General features: G+C 37.8%; 1 protein-coding gene and 1 long non-coding RNA gene across 3 annotated transcripts in view; one reads left to right on the top strand and one right to left on the bottom strand.

The window, feature by feature from the left end:
- LOC120096584 (uncharacterized) overlaps positions 1 to 21433 on the bottom strand; it is a 47366-nt gene that overhangs the window by 16677 nt on the left and 9256 nt on the right. For both annotated transcript variants that reach the window (XR_005493193.2, XR_005493195.2), the window contains exon 2: positions 7089 to 7165. This is a non-coding gene — a long non-coding RNA (uncharacterized LOC120096584). The remainder of the gene's footprint in view (positions 1 to 7088; positions 7166 to 21433) is intronic.
- On the top strand, positions 868 to 7421 carry Csn3 (casein kappa). Its single transcript, NM_031562.2, has 5 exons — positions 868 to 905; positions 2803 to 2864; positions 3488 to 3517; positions 4727 to 5210; positions 7247 to 7421. The coding sequence occupies exons 2-4, from the start codon at positions 2808 to 2810 to the stop codon at positions 5174 to 5176; spliced, it is 537 nt and encodes a 178-aa protein (NP_113750.1). The 5' UTR covers positions 868 to 905; positions 2803 to 2807; the 3' UTR covers positions 5177 to 5210; positions 7247 to 7421.

The raw sequence follows: 21433 nt of genomic DNA, 5'->3' as shown, positions 1-21433 counted from the left end.
CTAATGAGGTTTTCACAAAGTGAAGTCATTGCTAACGTTACCCCGGGAGTGTGGGGTGGGCAGGGAAAGCAGGATACCATTTAGGCAAAGTACATGTTTGGCTACATTTTACTAAAACTTTTACAACATTAGCAGTTTTACAATCCACGTTCTAAATCAGAGGGATCTGACCTTAAAACAGAACAATGATTCCTAACTCAATCCCTTAATGTGGTGCATCCAAAATGGGACCCATTAAAGGTCCCATAAAAGCATTCAGTGTCTGAACTGTTGAGGAATCCATACTGAAGCGAAAATGCGAATGCCCAGCCTCCACAGTGATGAAAATGTTCCATGCATGAATTTAATTTACAAAAGGTGCTCATAATTAAGATTGTTAATTTTTTTATTTTTAAAATAGTTGTGAATTTGGAAGAAAAATGACCAACATGGACCGTACTAAATATAAAGTCATGTAAAAATCATAGTTCTTCATTAAAAATACTTAAAACGTGAAAAATCATTGTGACTATTGGTTTTTATTTTATATTAGCAATAGCTTTAGCATCAGCGAGATGAAATGTGTAGGCTGAGAATGTAATCGGTACATTTTTATACGTTTTCTTATATTTCTATAAAGCACAGAACATACGTTCTTTAAGGAGTTTGGTTGTTTTCCATACATGTGCCTGATTTGCGTCTGTTTCCGGTCTGCAGTGTGCTGACTAAGACTGACCTGCAGGTGACCCTGGTGACCTCAAGTCTTTCCTTTCTGTCATCATCCTATTGGGTGAAAAGTAGGAGGGAAATGGGATCTGACTCCTGCTACTAATACCCTGTAATTAGTCCCGGTTATTTATCTTGGGTCTTCTCTGCCGCTAAAGGGCCAAGCAAACCCTACTGCCAAGAACTGACTCCGTGTGAAGGTAACTAACGTCTGCCCCGGGCAGTGAGGACGTGGAGTAGCCATTGGGAAACCACCATGGTTATTTTGGAATCACACTTTCTTTCTTTTATCCTTGATTACTAAGCTTAAATACATCTAGGTATCATTTCAATATGAATGTGTAACTTAGACATTAGTCTTTAGATACTGTTGCGATAAAATAATTAACTATGCTTTGTCTTAAAGTCTAGGCTTGATACTGTCAAATTATAAGAGACATTGTTAATTCTAATATTTATAATAAGCCTTACTACTGCTATAGAGAAACAGAGAGGGCTAATTTCCTCAGGAAGCTAGAACTATATGGTGTACTTATATATTATATTATATTATATTATATTGTATTATGGAATGTCTTTCAAAGCTGACTTAATCCATAGTTTCAAAAATAATGTCTCCTTAGAAAGCGACAGTAACAAACACAAGTATATACCAGTATGTATCTGATACATAAAGTAAAATATTAGCTTTCTACTGAAAAGGAGCTATTATCATTTAATGTTAATGTATATAATATTAAATATTTATATACTACATAACATGCAATATTATATCTATAACAAATGTTAACATAAAAATAAAATAAATATAAAAATATATTCTTTAATTATTGAAGAGGAGTCTATGATTTAAGCAAAGATATTATTTTTCAAGTAATGATTTGGAAAGGTAATGAGAGGATAATGAATTTAACAAGGAATTCTGGCCTCTCAAGGGAACATTTGCTTACGTTGTTCAAACTTGATTACACATGAGATATTTGCAATTCAGTGATTTCTTAGAAGTGGCTCTGAAGTCAGTTTAGCAAACAGCCTTTCTAATCACTGAGGTTCACATCAGGAGAGGTAAATGGGGTTTGATATGCATTCCTTTTCCCTCCTGCAGAGTGGGGCCATACAGGTGTTGATTCTGTGACACTTATAAAGTTTGCTTTTCCATAACTCACATTTACACAAGTGTATCAGAAATAATAGCTTCAGTAAGACACAGTGTTCACATGACAATACAATATATAGAAGCTTGAAGTGCTGTGTTGCTATCCAAGAACTATTAAAATTAAATGGGCAGATGAGCATTGTGATTCTGTTAGGAAAAGACTAACTGGTGTCTTTAACCAGCTCAAAGTTGTTTAAATTGCCATATCTACAATACATTAAAGCAGCAAAATTAATCATATTTCTATTACTGGAAAAGTAAATTTATATTATGACAAATGCTGCCTCCCAGAAGTTCCATCCCATAGCTGATATATTAATTAAGGGTCACAGAATGTTTGACAAGACCCAGTTTGAGGTCCTGTAACAAATGTAAGGTGTAGAAGGAGGAAATTATTTCCTGTTACACTGCCATGGTAGAGCCTGGGTTTGAACCCTTGTCTTCTCACACTGTATGATTTTCAGTTTACAGAGCCACACCTTGTTCTGTTACACAGAACAGCAAGATCTGTACATTTTAGGCTCTAAACTTTCAAGCTTTATCTTCCTCAGACAGCACTCAGTCAGAGTGTCCATGGATGTTCTCAAAGCTTTGTGTGTAGTGCAAATCGCTCATCCATGAGAGCCCATGTGGTTGGTTGCCAAGGGCAAGCTCTACCCTTACAATCTCAAAGTTTGGCAAAGCACTTAATCCCAGTAGATTTGTATCGGATAAATGAATAATTATGTTTTAATGATGCTTTCATAGTCAAAAATTAGCTTCAAACTAATTTTTACTTCAAGTTCCATGTTTCTTTTATTTTGAGGAGATAGATTTCCTGCACTGGCTAAATCTACCCATAAATTCAGATTTTCCCCACCTCCCCAAGGAAAACATTATATGCAATTACTTCTAACTTGTTATCCAAAGAGTCTTAATTTAATTTTTCAATTTACTTTTAGGTGCAATGATGAGGAATTTTATCGTAGTTATGAATATCCTGGCACTAACTCTGCCCTTTTTGGTGAGTTAATTTCACTTAAATTTTATTGGTAGATGTCAAATAAATTTTATTTAAGAATTCTAGTTATATGAATATTAAAATATAGGTAGTTCAAAAAGCACAACAGCTGGTTACTAGTCTGTTTATTTGTATTATAAGAATAAATAATCTTCTAGGTATTCATTTAGTTACCATAATACATACTTTATTATTAGAGAAATCCTTTCAAAAAGTCTAGAAATTTATATTTAAGTTAGAAAATATAGCCTGGTCTGGCCTCACTGAGAGAAGATACACCTAACTCTGGAGAGAATTGAGGCCCCAGGAAGTGGGAAGGGCTGGCAGGGGTGGGGCAGCCTTTTGGAGACAGGGAGAGAGGAGGAATGGGATGAGGGACTGTGAGAGGGTAGACCAGGAAGTGGGCAATGAAAAAATAAAAGTAATAATATTTTTTTAAAAAGACAGAAAATACTGTAAATAAAATTCATAAACATTAAGTACAGGAATCCTAGTCTAAGATTAGAAATCCTTCTGATGAAATTTCTATTCCTCCGATGCTCCAGTTTCCTTAGGTATTAAATATTTGAAGACTTTAAATAGTTAATTAAATATTTCTTATGATTTCTTTTTCGATAACTCCTTAGGCTGCAGAGGTGCAAAACCCAGACTCAAACGTAAGTTGATATTGTCTCTCTTAGAGACATGAACTCCAAGCACGATATTGTGAAAAACTGAATCGTATCAGAATGCCTCTTGTTTTAAAGCTGAATAAATATTTAAATGTTTCAACAAGTTTAAAAGACCTGCAGGCTTTTTTAGTATTCGAATTCCTATCTTTTGTGATCCTTCGTCCTGTGTGAGCTAGCCAACTCCTTCCCAGGTATCCATGTCCATAATTAGTCCCATGGCTGGTAGACACAGAATTGCATTTTATGTTAAAAAGGTGACCATGTGGAAGGTTCTGTTTCTTTTAAGCTGGTTTTCATTGCAGTTTAGGCTATGCGTATGCTTGGTTTTCATGCTCATTCTGAAATTCCAGGAACTTCATCTGCCAGCAGCAAAATAAAAATATAAACTAAAATAAAAAAGGAGTCAATCTAGAGAGTAGCGTGTACTCTCTTGTCGTTGTGATTATAAAATTTTGCAGTGCTGAGCATTTGTTTAATTATTAAATGTAAACAGGTGTCTATTAGGCAATTCTTTAGAGTAAATTCTTGGGATCAAAATTGCCTTTAAAATTACAATGAGTTTTACATTTAGTTACTTTTATTTACTTGCTAATATTATACTGCCTGCTAACTGCATGTTAACTTGGATTTTCTCTTTGAGTAATAGGAAGTAATTTTAAAAACTATAATGAATCCCTCCCTGCTCTTTGAGCCTACTTTATAACAAACGTTCCTTCTTTTTTATTAAAAATTTTAATTAGCAAATATCAATTATACATAATAATGTAGTTCATGACAGCATTGATACATCCATATGAGTTGTGCACACTATGCGTGTTTGTGTATAGCAGGACAATACTGTCTATTAGACTTTTCTAGGTGCTGTAATTAAATACGTAATGTCTAGTTAGTACTTTCCATATATGCTATATTTCCATATGGGGAAACATATTTTACATTATTAATGACCTAATTTCTTCAAAACAAACAAATATTAGTTCTATGTTGTTACAAGCAATGTTCCATAAGATGAAAATCATACATGAAGTGGGAAATGTATACATCCAAATTTGATAAAATAATGATGCAGGATTTTGTTCTTTCAACATTCCATTTGCTCAAGACAAAATACTGCACCCTTCCAAAAGCTGCTGATGTTGTTTTGTACCATGCTCAACAATCAGAACCTTTCTATGCAACCTTCTCTTTCTGCAGTGCCGTGAGAAGAACGAAGTAGTGTACGATGTGCAAAGAGTCCTGTACACACCTGTCAGCTCTGTCCTGAACCGCAATCATTATGAACCTATTTACTACCACTACAGGACCTCTGTGCCTGTTAGCCCATACGCGTATTTCCCAGTTGGTCTAAAACTACTTCTACTTCGGTCTCCAGCCCAAATCCTCAAATGGCAACCAATGCCAAATTTCCCCCAGCCTGTTGGAGTACCTCATCCCATTCCAAACCCATCCTTTCTTGCCATTCCCACAAATGAAAAGCATGATAACACCGCCATTCCAGCCAGCAATACCATTGCTCCCATTGTGTCCACACCAGTTTCTACCACAGAGTCAGTGGTAAATACTGTGGCCAATACCGAAGCTTCCACAGTGCCTATCAGTACCCCGGAGACTGCCACAGTCCCAGTGACCTCACCTGCAGCATAAAAGCGCAAAGGAAACATTGAAGAAGACAGTCAAGGTAAGTGAGTATAAGTAAAATGAACAATCCAGGTAACAAGTGTGGACTTAGTCACACGATCACAAATTCTGAGCTGGTACAAGCAATAACTCATATTAAGGAAAAGGAAAGCAGTTAAGTAGAATTGTAACTTAGAATAAATATAGCATTGACAAATGAATTTTTGTTTCAATAAGACATGAAAACAGTTTGCTTTCACAAAATGAAGAAACACTGAGCTTTTATGAAGCATTTTCCTGAAGACTATGACTCTTCTTTAATCTATTAGTTTTATTTCATCCATACTTAGGCAAGCAGTGAAGTAAAATACTTTGTACACTCTCATGTTCTGAGTCTAAAATTACCAAAATGGCATTTCTTTTCTTTTATTTTCATCTTTATCAACTTGAGTATTTCTTATTTACATTCGGATTGTTATTCTCTTTCCCAGTTTCCGGGCCAACATCCCCCTAGCCCCTCACCCTCCCCTCCTCTATGGGTGTTCCCCTCCCCATCCTCCCCCCATTACAGCAAAATGGCATTTCTTTAATCAGGTTGTATACTAGAGTCACATGTAGTTGTGGGCCTATAATCCTAGCTGCTAGAGGGATTGAGGCAGGAAAATCGTAAGTTCACAACCAGCCTAGTCTACAAGGAGAATAGGCCAGTCTAAGAAACTTAGGAATATCTTGTTTCAAAATTTAAAAATAAAAAGAGGAAGGGCTGAGGGTATAATTAAGTGTAAAGTTGTTGCTTAACATACAGGAGGACCTAGGTACAATTCCCTGTATAGACGGAAGGATGGATGGAAGGAAGGAAGGGAGGAAGGAAGGAAGGGGAACAAAACAGAGAGGCACAGACTGATAATAAGGAGGAACATTAAATCTAAAACAGTATTGCTCACACTCTAATATTTATAGGGTAAAAGAAATTATATATTTTCCATGTAGTTCGTTACTTCAGATACTATTCCTGTAAAGATCCATGAAGTTGAACCTCATAAGTATATTTTTAGTTAAATCATGAAAGAAGAAGATAAGTGCTTAGCTTTGAAAACAAGTGAATATTGACTGGATACTTTCAGAATATTAAACACAAAACAAACAGCTATTGATTACTTGAGTAGGTTACTAAAGCTTAAAATAATTTGAAAACTTCTAGGAAGTTAAATAATAAGAAATATTAATGGTCTTTTTAAAAACTCACAAAGTATGAAACAATTGAGGTACAAAATTATGAATGCTGAGTTCTATTATAAGAAGCATTTTTATCCATAAAACTGAGTGCATGTTCTATGGTCGAAGCTACCACTCAATAAATATAGCTATATATTTATTTTATGCTATATTTATCCTAAGTTGTGATCTGAGAAATTGCTACAGGCAGGAAGAGGAATCGTCTACCTTTTCAGCAACGACCTTAGACCGGTTAATGTTCTCTTCGGATTTTGATTTTGTTGTTACTTTGAGCTCACACTCAAGTACAAATGTGGGTAGAATATATGACGTTAGAGCCTGTTCAGATTCAAATGGGGGCTTACTACTACACTGTGTCTACATCAGGACTAATTCAGAGAACAGAAACCACCTGTGACTTCTTTAGACTATCATCCGCAAACATCTTGGATTTGTTATCTAGTAACATATGCTGAGAAAGAGATGATTCCCAAAGAGAGCTTGAGAATAGAAAATAGGAAAAGGATGAAAACAAGTATCATTTGATATGGAAGTATATGTTTTATTGATCCAAAATCATTGTAAGATTATGCTTTTAATGAAGTAATCAGTGTTCAATAGTATGTTTGTTCGTACTTCATGAATCTAGAATCTTGAATTAACATCGTTATATATCATTTATAATGAAACTAAATGAAGAATAATGTTTTTGTATAAAGCTTACCTCAATTACGCTGCGTGCTATAAGCCAATTTTATGTGTTTGAATTGAAACATTTAATTTATGGGCATAAAAGAACCCCTGAAAAGAAAGAAAATCTTAAATGTAAAAACTGTTAGCATGCTATGCATGAAATTCCTAAACTATCTTTATTTTTTACAGGTCTGAAACCAAATTCCAACTTCAAACTCTTCTTCAGGGATTTGTCTACCACCATTCAAGAGAAAATGCAATTTTCACAGATTCAGATCTTTTTCTTCTTCCTATACATTTTACATTGAAGCCACAGTTAATTTTGTTTTTTTTTGATTCTTGAAGAATAAAGTTAATGAAATGCAATTAATATGTTTTTTAAACATTATGGGGTGTGTGTGTGTGTGTGTGTGTGTGTATATGTGTGTGTGTGTTGCATTTGCATGCATGGCATGGTTGTGGAGGTCAGAGGATAACTTGCATAAGACCCAGTGATGAAAGTCAGAGGTCAAGCTAGGTAGAATGTGCCTTTTCTCACAGAGCCATCTCACAAGCCAATAATGAAATGTCATAAGTGGAGTATATGGACACCCCCAGGGAGCACTGCAGACTTAATGTCCTGAGGCAAATTCAGTGTGACTTGGGGTTTACAGTAGAATTCACAGAGGTCCATGATCTGACACTAAGAACTGCCATACTAGGATAACACTGAAATATTTAAACTATGACAGTGAAACCAGAGAATATCTAACCCATGATGCTTGATTCAGGGGACAACTAAGTGACTCTTCTGGGCATTAAATGCATATGCTCAAACAAAAGTCTAGAGCATACCCCAGGGCACAGGTGTGCTGTAGGCAATCACAACTAAAATCACAGCTACATCATTAAATTCCAGAACTTGATAGACACACTAGATATGCAAGATTCATTTCACCCATGATTCATTCAAAACGTTCATGACCAAACACACACCACACACACACACACACACACACACACACACACACACACACACACACTACAATAGGATGCTTTAGGATTTCACAATTTTTTCACCCTTCACAATAGACACAAATAATATAAAATATCTTGGTGTAACTCTAACCAAACAAGTGAAAGATCTGTATGACAAGAACTTCAAATCTCTCAAAAAAAAAAAAAAAAAGAAAGAAAGAAAGAAATCAAAGGAGACCTAAGAGAATGGAGAGATCTCCCATGCTCATGAATTGGTAGGATTAACAGAGTAAAAATTGTCATCCTACCAAAAGCAATATACAGATTCAATGCAATCCCCAACAATATTCCAACACAATTCTTCACAGACACAGAAAGGGCAATTCTCGATTTCATATGGCAAAACAAAAACACCAGAATAGCGAAAATTGAAGACCCAGAAATAAAGCCACACACTTATGGACACTTGATCTTTGACCAAGAAGTCAACAGTATATAATGGGGAAAAAAGCATTTCCAATAAATGGTGCTGGTCTAACTGGCAGTTGGTATGTCAAAAAATGAAAATAGATCCATATTTTTCACCTTGCACAAAGCTCAAGTCCAAATAGATCAAGGACCTCAACATACAACCAGATACACTGAATCTAATAGAAAGAAAAGTGGGGAAAGGGCCTCGAACTCATTGGCATCAGGGGAGGAGGGGGTATTTCCTAAACAGAACTCCAATGGCTCAGGCTCTAAGATCAAGAATCGATAAATGGGACCTCATGAAAAACTTCTGTAAGGCAAAGGACATAGTCAACCTACATATAATCTATACTAAGCCCACATCTGATAGACTGCTAATACCCAAAATATATAAAGAACTCAAGAAGCTAATCTCTAGGATGTCACATTCCTCTGAAAATATTTGATGAATAACCAGTGTTCGAAAATATAATATAGTTTTCCATTAAACAAATATTACTGAGCCTATATCTATCAGCAAAGTGCTTGCTGTGTAAGCATTGTGGACCTGGGTTCAATTCCCAAAACCTATGTAAAAGCCTGACATGGTGGTACACAGATTTTTTTTCCTATTAATGTATTTATTCACTTTAAATCCTAATCACAGCCCTCTCCCTCCTCGCCTTCCAGTCTTATCCTGCCACTGCCTTCTCCCATTACTCCCTCCTCTTACCTGTAACTCAGAGAAGGGGAGCACCCCCCCTGGATACAAACCCTTCCTGGCACATCAAGTCATATCAGAACTAGGTGCCTTCTCCTCCACTGAGGCCAGACAATGCAGCCCAGCTTAGGTAAAGGGATACAGAGGCAGGCAACAGAGTCCATGTCAAAGATGGCCCCTGCTCCAGTTGTTAGGGGACCCACATGAAGACCAAGTTGCACATCTGTTATATATGTGTAGGGGGCCCAGACCATGCATGCTCTTTGGACAGTGTTTCAGTCTCAGCCCTCATAAGCCCAGGTTAGTTGGCCCTGGGCAAAAGCCCAGGTCTTTTTGTGGTGTCTCTGATCCCTCTGCCTAATGTTTGGTTCTCTGCATATTTTTTCATCAGCTGCTGAATGAAAAAATGAGCTACTGTCTGCAAGCATAGCAGAGTATCATTAATAGTGTCAGGGGTTGGCTCTATGTCATGGGGTGGATCTCAAGTTGGGCCAATCATTGGTTGGCCATTCCCTCAATCTCTGCTCCACCTTTATCCCCGCACATCTTGTGGGCAGGGAAAACTTTGGGTCAAAGATTTTGTAGGTGGGTTGGTGTCCCACTCCCACCACTGGAAGTTTTACATGGTCCCAGGAGTTTCGCTATCCCAGGTCCCTGCCTTGTCCCAGAGATGCTGCCCCATTCCTTTACCCTTCTCTTTCCCAGCCCTCTCATCCCCCACTCCCATTCTCCCCACACCTGATGCCTCACCTGTTCCCCTCTTCATCCCCTCCCCTGCCCAGTTCCTTTTCTCCATCCACTTCAGAGGTCTATTTTACTTCCCCTTCTGAGTGAGACTCAAGTGTCCTCCCCTGCACCCTCCTTGTTACTTCATTGTTTTCTTTGGGGAGGGGGGTTGTAGCATGGTTATCCTGTATATATGGCTAGTATCCACTTATCAGTGCGTACATACCATGCATGTCTTTCTGGGTCTGGGTTACCTCACTCAGGATGATATTTTTCTAGTTCCATCCATTTGCTAAGAAATTTCACAATGTCCTGTTTTTAGAAGCTGAGTAGCAATCCATTGTGTAAATGTAATACATTTTCTTTATCCATTCTCCAGCTGAGGGACGGTTTCTGACTATTATGAATAAAGCTGCTATGAACGTAATTGAGCAAATGACCTTGTGGTATGGCACTTAAAGAAATGTTCAATGTCCTTAGTCATCAGAGAAACGCAAGTCAAAATGACTCTGAGATTCTATCTTATAACCAGTCTAGATAGCTAATATAAAAAGCTCAAGTGACAGCACATGCTAGTGAGGATATGGAGCAAGAGGAACACTCCCCCATTGCTGTTGGGAGTGCAAACTTGTATAGCCACTTTGTAAATCAACCTGGCATTTTCTCAGAAAATTGGGAATAGTTCTACCTTAAGACCCTGCAATACCACTCCTGGGCACACCCAATAGATACTCCACCATACCACAAGGACATTTGCTCAACTATGTTCATAGCAACTTTATTCATAATAATAGGACACACTTTTAATCTAAGCAGTGGGGAGACAGACACAGGAAGATCCCTGATACCCACCAGCCAGACTGCTTAACCTAATGGGTGATTTTCAGACCAATGGAACACTGTCTCAAATGAGGTAGATAGCCTAAGGATGATACCTGAAATTATCTTTGGGCATCTTCACATACATTTACATGACACATTCAGATATGATTGGTTCATCCTTATGACATCAGACCAGGAAACCATGAATTGTCTAGCAAAGTACTTACTGGTTACCATATAATCCATTGCTACAATATTTTCACATATGTTCTCTGATCAAGTCTCTCTGTGGCTTAGTTTTTTACATAATTTCATTTAACTCTGTATCATTCAAACAGTTGAACTTTAATTTTTAAAAATTATATTGTTAATTTCTTTTTAAGGAACAAAATAATAAACAGCAAAATTTTGCTTCATTAATTAAAAACCAAATTATATATCATATTATATATTATGAATATAAATTATGAATATATATGAATGCATATTCATAAGAGCAGAAATGACGTAAAGAAAGCTACTTCACAAAGGCCACCCCAGCATGGGTGGCAGCTGACAGAAGGTGGAAACCTGTAGCACACCGCACAGCATGCAGGCAGCTCAACTTGTTGGGGTAGTCATGGAGAGGGAAACTGGTCAGTTTCTGAGATTTCCTAATAATGTTTTATTTTGGGGGGAAGGAGGTACACAATTTTCATTTCTTTTTTATTTTTATTTACTTTTACACTCCAGATTCTATTCCCCTCCCAGTCCACCCTCCAATTGTTGCATATCCCATATCTCACCCCAACCCTAGGCTCCACAAGGATGTCTCCACCCCACCCTCCCCACCAGACCTCTAAACTTCCTGGGGCCTCCAGTCTCTTGATGGTGCATCTTCTCTGACTGAACCCAGACCTGGTAGTTCTCTGTGTGGGAGTCCTCATATCAGCTGGTGTATGCTGCCTGCTTGGTGATCCAGTGTCTGAGAGATCTGGGGGATCCAGGTCAATTGAGACTGCTGGTCCTGGTACAGTCGCCCTCCTCTTCAGCTTCCTCCTGCTCTTCCCTCATTCAATGACAGGGGTCAGCAACTTCTGTTCATTGGTTTGGTGCACGTATCTGCATTTGACTCAGCTGCTTGTTGGGTTTTCTGGAGGGTAGTCATGATAGATCGTTTTTTATGAGCACCCCATAGCCTCAGTAATGGTGTCAGGTCTTGGGGTCTTCCCTTGAGCAGGATCCCACTTTGCGCCTGTTACTGGACCTTCTTTTCCTCGGGCTCTTCTCCATTTCCATTCCTGCATTTCTATCACACAGGAAGAATTATGGGTCGCAGTTTTGACTGTGGGATAGCAACCCCATCCCTCACTTGACGCCCTGTCTTTCTGCTGGAGGTGGGCTCAACAAGTTCCCTCTTCCCTCTATAGGGCATTTTATCTAGAGTTCTACCCTTTGAGTCCTGAGAGTCTCTCACTTCCCAGGTCTCTGGTATATTCTGGAGGGCCCTCCCAGCCTCCTTCCTCTTGAGGGCACCTGTTTCCATTCTTTCTGCTTCAGTTCTTTTCCCCCACCTAACACCAGATCATGTTCCCCTCTCCCACCCCATTCCCACCTTCTTTCTCTCCCTCCGTCCTTCCCTCCCCCTTGTGTTTGCTTTCTTCTCACTCCTAAGGGGGACTGAGGCATCCTCACTTGGGCCCTTCAGCTTGTTGACCTTTTTGAGTTGTGCAAACGGTATCTTGGGTACTCGGTACTTTTTTGGCTAATGTCCACTTACTACTGAGAACATACCATTCATGTCTTTTTGGGTGTGATTACCTCGATCAGGATGATATTTTCTAGTTCCATTTGCCTGCACAACCCAGGATGTCCTCGTTCTTAATAGCTGAGTAGTATTCTCTTGGATTTTCTAATATCTTATGGTCATTTGGGTCATTCTTACATGTTTAAGAGATTTTTATAAACTGAAAATATTGTTCAAGCATATTTATGATATTCTATTTAGCTTCAGGCTGATTGAATATACTGGTTTTATTGCTTTCCTTTTTTTAACTTTTATTGGATATTTTCTTATTTATATTTCAAATGTTATTCCTTTTTCCGATTTCCTAGACATAAGCCCCTTATCCCATCCCCTCCTCTTCTTCTATAAGAGTGTTCCCCCTCCCCAAACACCCAGCCCGTCTCACCTCCCTGCCCTGACATTCCCATACACTGGGGGGGGGTACAGTCTTGGCAGGACAAAGGGCTTCTCCTTCCATTGGTGCCCAACAAGGTCATCCTCTGCTACAAATGCAGCTGGAGCCATGGGTCAGTCCATGTATAGTCTTTGGGTAGTGATTTAGTCCCTGGGAGCTCTGGTTGGTTGGCATTGTTGTTCTTATGGAATTGCAAGAGCCTTTAGCTCTTTCAATCCGTTAATTCCTCCAACAGGAATCCAATTCTTAGTTCAGTGGTTTGCTGCTAGCATTCACTTCTGTTTTTGACATGCTCTGGCTGTACCTCTCAGGAGACATCTATATCTAGTCCCGTCAGCATGCACTTCTTAGCTTCATCAATCTTACCTAGTTTTCCATATATATATATGGAAGGCAGGCTCTGAATGGCCATTCTTTCAGTTTCTGCTCCAAACTTTGCCTCCATATCCCCTCTATGAATATCTTTGTCCCCCTTGTAAGAAGGGGTGAAGCATCAGCACTTTGGTTGTCCTTCTTCCTTTGCTTTATGTGTTCTGTGGATTGTATCTTGGGTAATTCGAGCTTTTTGGGCTAATATTCACTTATCAATGAGTGCATACCATGTGTGTATATCTGTGACTGGATTACCTCACTCAGGATGATATTTTCTAGTTCAATCCATTTGCCTTTGAATTTCATTAAGACTTTTTTTTGATAACTGAGTAGTACTCCATTCTGTAAATCTACCACACTTTTTGTATCCATTCTTCTGTGGAAGGGCATCTGGATTTTTTCCAGCTTCTAGTTATTATACATGAGGCTGCTATGAACATAGTGGAGCAGGTGTCTTGGTTGTATACTGGAGCATCTTTTGCGTATATGCCCAGGAAAGGTATAGCTGCGTCCTCAGATAATGCAATGTCCAACTTTCTGAAGAACCTCAAGACTGATTTACAGAGTGGTTATACCAGTTTCCAATCCCACTAAAAATGGAGGAGTGTTCCTCTCTCTCCACCTCCTCACTAGCATCTGTTGTCACCTTAGTTTTGATCTTAGCCATTCTGAATGGTGTGAGGTGGAATCTCATGGTTTTATTAATTTGCATTTCCCTGATGACTAAGTATGTTGAGCATTTCTTTAGGTACTTCTCAGCCATTCGATATTCCTCAGCTGAGAATTCTTTGTTTAGCTCTGTACCCCATTTTTAATAGGGATATTTGGCTCTCTGGAGTCTAACATCTTGAGTTCTTTGTATGTTTGGATATTAGCCCTCTATCAGATGTAGAATTGGTAAAGATCTTTTCCCAATCTATTGGTTGCCTTTTTGTCCTAATGACAGTGTCCTTTGCCTTACAGAAGCTTTGCAGTTTTAAATTATTTGGGACTATTGTGAAGGGTGTCATTTCCCTAATTTCTTTCTCAGCCTGTTTATCCTTTGAGTAGAAGAAGGCTACTGGTTTGTTTGAGTTAATATTATACCCAGCCACTTTGCTGAATTTGTTTATCAGGATTAGTAGTTCTCTGGTGGAACTTGGGGGTCACTTAAGTATACTATCCTATCATCTGCAAACAATGATATTTTGACTTCTTCCTTTCCAATCTGTATCCCTTTGATTTTTTTCGCTGTCTGATTGCTCTGGCTAGGACTTTGAGAACTATATTGAATAAGTAGAGAGAGAGAGAGTGGGTAGCCTTGTCTAGTCCCTGATTGTAGTGGGATTGCTTCAAGTTTCTCTCCATTTAGTTTAATGTTAGCTACTGGTTTGCTATATATTGTTTTTACTATGTTTAGGTATGGACCTTGAATTCCTGATTTTTCAAGGAATCATGAAGGGGTGTTGAGGGTGGGGATTTAGCTCAGTGGTAGGGCGCTTGCCTAGCAAGCTCAAGGCCCTGGGTTCGGTCCCCAGCTCCGGAAAAAAAAAGGGGGTGTTGAATTTTGTTAAATGCTTTCTCAGCAACTAATGAAATGATCATGTGGATTTTTTTCTTTGAGTTTGTTTACATAGTGGATTACATTGATGGATTTCCCTTGAAACATCCCTGCACCCCTGGAATGAAGCCTACTTGATCATGATGAATGATCATTTTGATGTGTTCTTGGATTCAGTTTGCATGAGTTTTAATTGAGTATTTTTACATCGATATTCATAGGGCAAATTGGTCTGAAGTTCTTTTTGTTTTTTGGGTCATTGTGTGATTTAGGTATAAGCATAATTTGGCTTCATAGAAGGAATTTGGAGGTTGGGCGTTTAGCTCAGTGGTAGAGCGCTTGCCTAGCAAGTGCAAGGCCCTGGGTTTGGTCCTCAGCTCAGAAAAAAAAAAAAAAGAATTTGGTAGTGCTCTGGCAAATTCTATTTTGTGGAATAGTTTGGACACTATTGGTATGAGGTCTTCTATGAAGGTCTGATAGAATTCTGCACTAAACCCATCTAGTCCTGGGCTCTTTTTGGTTGGGAGACTTTTAATAACTGCTTCTATTTCTTTAGGAGTTATGGGATTGTTTAGATGGTTTATCTGTTCCTGATTTAACTTTGGTACCTGGTATTTGTCTAGAAAATTGTTCATTTCCTCCAGATTTTCAAGTCTTGTTGAATATAGGCTTTTTTAGTAGGATCTGATGATTTTTTTAATTTACTCAGTTTCTGTTGTTATGTCTCCCTTTTCATTTCTGATTTTGTTAATTTGGACACACTCTCCATACCCTCTGGTTAGTCTGGCTAAGGGTTTATCTATCTTGTTGATTTTTTTCAAAGAACCAGCTCCTGGTTTTGTTGATTCTTTGTATAGTTCTTTTTGTTTCTCCTTGGTTGATATCAGGCCCGAGTTGGATTATTTCCTGCCTTCTACTCCTGTTAGTTGTATTTACTTCTTTTTGTTCTAGAGCTTTTAGGTGTGCTATCAAGCTGATAAAGTATGCTCTCTCCTGTTTCTTTTTGGAGGCAACAGAGCTATGAGTTTTCCTCTCAGCACTCCTTTCACTGTGTCCAATAAGTTTAGGTTAGGTATGTTGTGCCTTCATTATCATTAAATTCAAAAAGTCTTTAATTTCTTTCTTTATTTCTTCCTTGACCAAACTATCATTGAATAGAGAGTTTTTCAACTTTTATGTTTATGTGCGTTTTCTGTCATTGTTGTTATTGAAGACCAGCCTTAGTCTGTGGTGATCTGATGGGATGCATGGGATTATTTCTATCTTCCTGTATCTGTTGAGGCCTATTTTGTGACTGATTATATGGTCAGTTTTGGAGAAGGTACCATGAGGTGCTGAGAAGAAGGTACATTCTTTTGCTTTAGGATGAAATGTTTAATAAATATCTGTTAAGTCCATTTGCTTCATAACTTCTATTAGTTTCTCTATGTCTCTGTTTAATTTTCTGATGTTTTTTATTAGGAGCTTTTTGCATTTTGCATTATCTTTGACAGTTGTGTTGATGTTTTCTATGGTATCTTCTGCCCCTGTGATTCTCTCTTCCATCTCTTGTATTCTCTTGGTGATGCTTGCATCTATGATTCCTGATCTCTTCCCTAGGTGTTCTATCTCAAGGGTTGTCTCCCTTTGTGATTTCTTTATTGTTTCTATTTCCATTTTTAAGTCTTGGATGGTTTTGTTCAACTCCTTTACCTGTTTGGTTGTGTTTTCCTGTAATTCTCTAAGTGATTTTTGTGCTTCCTCTTTAAGTGCTTCTACTTGTTTACATGTGTTGTCCTGTATTTCTTTAAGGGAGTTATTTATGCCCTTCTTAAAGTTGTCCATTATCATCATAAAATATGATTTTAAATCAAAATCTTGCTTTTCCGGTGTGTTTGGATATCCTATATTTGCTTTGGTTGGAGAACTGTGTTCTGATGATGCCAAGTAGTCTTGGTTTCCATTGCTTAGGTCCCTGTGCTTGTCTCTCACCATCAGTCTGTCTCTGGTGTTAGCTTGTCTTGCTGTCTCTGACAGTGACTTGACCCTCCTATAGGCCTGTGTGTCAGCACTCCTGTAGATCTGTTTTCTTTCAGCCAGATCTGGGAACAGAGAGCTGCTCCTGGATTTGTGTGACCTGAAGCCTCCAGGCCCGTTCCTTGGCACTGAAGAGTTGGTCTTACCTCTGCTCTCAGGGGTGTAGGTGCTCCTGGCTCTTGACACAGGCAGAAACCGGAAGGGTCCTGCCCCTGACTGCTCCTAGGTCCCTGTCCCCAGAGGGCACAGATTGTACTAGGCAATTTCCTCTTGGGTCAGGAATGTGCACAGATAGTAGTTGTCTCCTCTGAGTTCTCAGGATTGTCCTCAATTCTGAGGGTCCAGCTCTCTCCCCTCTGGGATTTGGGTGCAGGGAGCTGTGGGATCGGTTTACTTCAGTTCAGGATGCAGGCAGAAACCAGCAGGTTCCTGGCACTGACTGCTCCTATATTCTTATATCCAGAGGCACTATGCAGTTTCCTCTTAAGCCAGGAATATAAGCAGAAGTGGGCAGAAGTGGCGGTCTCCCCTGAGGTGTCAGGATTGTCCCCACTTCCGGGAATTTAGCTCTCTCCACTACAGGATTTGGGTGCAACAGATATACTGTTAATATGCTTACTTCAACACATATTGTGAGCATATGATCCATGTGCTAATTCCATATTGTTTATGAGACAACTTAGAGAAAACATGTAACTTTTGTCGTCTAATAATTCACAAAGAAGGTGAGGAACATGATGTATTCCTGGAACTGGCCAACTAACTCCAAAAATAGAAGAGACAGTATTTATAGACTGAGAACCCCAGGGCAATATTTAACAGGGAAAATGTTGTAAAAAGGGTAATGCTTGAGTAATAAGTGGAATTTTCACTCTGTGGTTTGAACCATATAATTAGTCACCACTTTAATAGCTGAAAAATATTTTGTTTCCCTTAGCCAGTCTGGAGAAAGTCCTAAGTCCAAGAGCTCCCTCTTTAGGCAATTTTGAGCATAAAGATGTTGGAGCTCTGATTGCCTGCAGGTGTCAGACTATCATGTTACTTTAACACAGATTACAAATACATGAAAGTGGAAAAATCACACTGACATCATCAATAATACATAATAATAATAATAATGAATAAAAAGGCAAGGAAGAAAACTAAACATACATAGAATATTACCTTAACACAATTAATGAGAAGTTAGGAACAATATGTTAACTAGAAACTTGCCATGTAAAATGTTTTATAATGTGTAACATAATTGAATGCTTATATAAAACCATTCACTATCATAATTAAAGTGAATAATTAACTAACTTATTCCACTTTAAGGAAACAGCAAATTTATATACATTTTTACATATTTTTAATAGTTTTTGTTTTCTAATTTTCTATCAGAAACATGAAGTTCTATGCAAAACAGATAAGTTAACATGTAAAAACGTGTTACTTAATAAAATCTGTTAGATAAAAATAGCTAGAAACAGGATTCTCACGAGTTTTTAAAAAGTCAATGCAATTTTAATAATGTTCTACCTATTACAACAGTAGCCATGCTCACTAACAGTGGATTGAGAAAATATTGTTAGTACTGCAAGCATTGGAGCCATGTTGAGCCTGGTTTATTTTTATCTATAAGCCATATCATACCTTAAAAACATGGTGCTTTTGATGGTCTCTATTCTATCAAGCCTCATACCAAAAATATGATGGTTTAGTTCTGACTGCTTCATGACCTAGGTTTTCTACTCTCTATCAGTGATATATAATATATGTATAATTATGATTATATATACTAAAAGATATGTTTCAGAATCAGTCACATTTCCCAAAGAAATAATGCTATTTTCACATTTTTAATACAGAATTTAGCATCAAGGAAACAAAAGCTAATGCCAGCATAAATAGGCAAGTTCAATAGTTATGAGTACTGGCTGCTCTACCAGAGCCCCAAGTTCATTTCACAGCACGTACACTGGGTAGCTCACAGCTGCCAGTAACCCCGACTCCTGAGAATCCAACACCCTAATCTATTATCTGCAGGCACCTACATTCACATGCTCAAAATGCTACACAGATACATGCAAATATACAAAATTAAAAGAAAACAAAACTAAATCTATTTTTAAGTGTTAAATGGGGATCATAGAATGGTTTTTGAAAGAATCAAAAAATGGATATATGTAAAGGCTAACATTGTCAATGAATAAAAAATAATAAATAGGTTTGTGATTACATAGGCTGGAAAGTTGATAGAGATGCAAGAAATAACAAGCCACTTACTTCTTTAATTTTGGGCATAAATTATTAACTACCAAAGGATTCAGTCTATAACCTTGAAGATATTAATAACAGTCATTCAAACAATTGCTTATGTTTTCCTTATTATCTTAAAACCAAGAATTCGACTTTGAAGTTAAATTGACTAGTAGGTCCATGTACTTTTAGCTTATTTAAGATAGATGAACCTATTATTTATTAGAAATACTCAAGATCATAAATATTTATCATTTTTTTAAAAACAAGGCTATTAAAGAGTCTAGTCACAGCATAGAGGTTTATAAAGGACATAATCATGAAGTTTAAAGAACACAAACTATAATACAATTATGTTACCTTTGCTTTAATGCATTTGCAAGCTCAAGTGAGCATTTTTTATATTTGATAAGTATTTCTCAGAGACTCATCAGAGCTGATCATCAAGTTGAATATATGATATGTGTAGAATCAGGCAAATTTTACCTTAATTTTGTCAAAATATTGAAGATTCTCAAGAGTAACCACAGTTCTTTATAAAACTTTATGAAAACTAACCTTTGAGTAAAGCAATTTTTAATAACTGGGCTAAATTAATACCATATTTAATAGCATTGGGGTTTACATATTAAACATGATATAAATTATATGTTAGAAAAGTGATCCAAGTTTATCTTGAAATTTTTTGCAAAACAGAAGGAAATAATCGATCAACAGCAAAAGCACCCCGAATCACTGTTTTCTTCCCAACGAGGTAAAATTTGGTCTTGAATTCAAATAGATACACACCATGTTGTTATCTTCTTTTGTTGACTTAGAGAGATGGTGTATAAATCATTGAACTGTACCAAATACTAAGGCATCATGTTACGGTTCCTTTATAACTTATATAGCTGATTATGAATTGGTGGAATGTGTGTTTTCTTTAATTGTCTCCTCTTTTCTAAACAGATCTTACAGACATTATTCAGAGATCCAAATCTTTGCACAGGATAAATCCCTAGGTATGCAAGGAGTGAGGGTAAAGCAGCACTAAACACTCAGCTATCTGTCCGCAGCAACTTCACAGGGGACTGTGTAACCCGGCTTTGGAAAAATCAAAAAGGACAAGGATCAAATGTCGATCATAAAGCTGATGACACCCTTGCTATGAGGTTTATATAGTGGAGACCAGCGAGTCCCATTTAAATAGTCCATGTGAGAGACGACTGTTTGGAAGAAGGAGGACAAAAAGATAGAATCTTGAACGCTTTTAGAAGTCTCTGCTGTTTGTCAACCAAGCATAAAGGGTGAAAAGAAGAAGAGATAGGAGGTCAGATTGATTAAAGATTTCAGACAAAAGCTACACAAAAACCAAACAACGATAACAAACCCACTAAAGATGGCAAAAGGTGCAGCTAGTGATTTTAGTGAAACAAAAAATTTAGATTGTCTTTTAAGAATGTTAAGATTAGTACGCCTATTCATTCAGTAATGTAGCAGAAAGATCAAGTAAATTCTGGGATAAGTCAGCCTGAAGGGTAAAGCATATGTCAAGGTCAGCAAAACAATGTATTTAAGACATGGTACGATGGCATCTCACCTATATGAAAGATGTACCCAGTAATAACTCACAGTAATAACTGGTAGTGAAGAAGATCAAGCATCAAGCCCTGAACACCCCACTTTTTAGAACCACTCTTCTAAATAAAACCTTATTTGACATTTTTCATCACTTTAACCCAATTAAATATATTTATTCTCCTTGGCTAAAAGAGAAATGTCTTATATTCACATGAGAGAAGAAACAAAAGTATCAGCAAACATATACTGTGAACGAACATGGGTGTCTGTGTTCCACAATCATTGTCAGCCATCCAGACCCCAGGAGGAAGATTCCATATGAAGACAATGGCTAAACCAGAGAACCGGATGCTTCCCTCAGAAGGCCATGAAACTGAACACTTTTTTTCCTCGTGTCATAGGACAAAGAGCCTCTCACCCCTTCTTGGCTACGTCCCCTTACCTAACAAAACAACGATTTTAAATGTCATGAAGGAGCATATAGGGTCATTGTTCTAAAGTGAGTGGAAAACTTCCAGAAAGAAAACAAATCAGTACAAATTGGATCCACAGGACACTCTGCAGCACACATGGCCTCTCAGCCTGAAACAAATGGATCTCATGAGAAGGTGGCATTGTGTATTGTTTTGTTATTGGCATGTGTGTTACAACACTTCAGCCAAGTGGCTCAGAAGAGATATCACAGCAATGATATCTGTACTTGAAGTGTGAATCTGCTTAGAGGACTCCACAGAAAATAAGGTCACCCCCCCAACACACACACACCATCTGGTTTTCTATCAGCATAG

The sequence above is a fragment of the Rattus norvegicus genome, chromosome 14, assembly GCF_036323735.1.
Source record: "Rattus norvegicus strain BN/NHsdMcwi chromosome 14, GRCr8, whole genome shotgun sequence".
In the NCBI taxonomy this organism is placed as follows: Eukaryota; Metazoa; Chordata; class Mammalia; order Rodentia; family Muridae; genus Rattus; species Rattus norvegicus.
The sequence above is the reverse complement of the archived record's forward strand: the minus strand, read 5'-3'. Positions and strand labels throughout refer to the sequence as shown.

Coding starts and splice junctions, on each gene's coding strand:
- Csn3 (NM_031562.2), top strand. CDS start 2,808: ATGATGAGGAATTTTATCGTAGTTATGAATATCCTGGCACTAACTCTG. Junction 2,865..3,487: donor CACTAACTCTGCCCTTTTTG/GTGAGTTAATTT, acceptor ATAACTCCTTAG/GCTGCAGAGGTGCAAAACCC. Junction 3,518..4,726: donor TGCAAAACCCAGACTCAAAC/GTAAGTTGATAT, acceptor CTCTTTCTGCAG/TGCCGTGAGAAGAACGAAGT.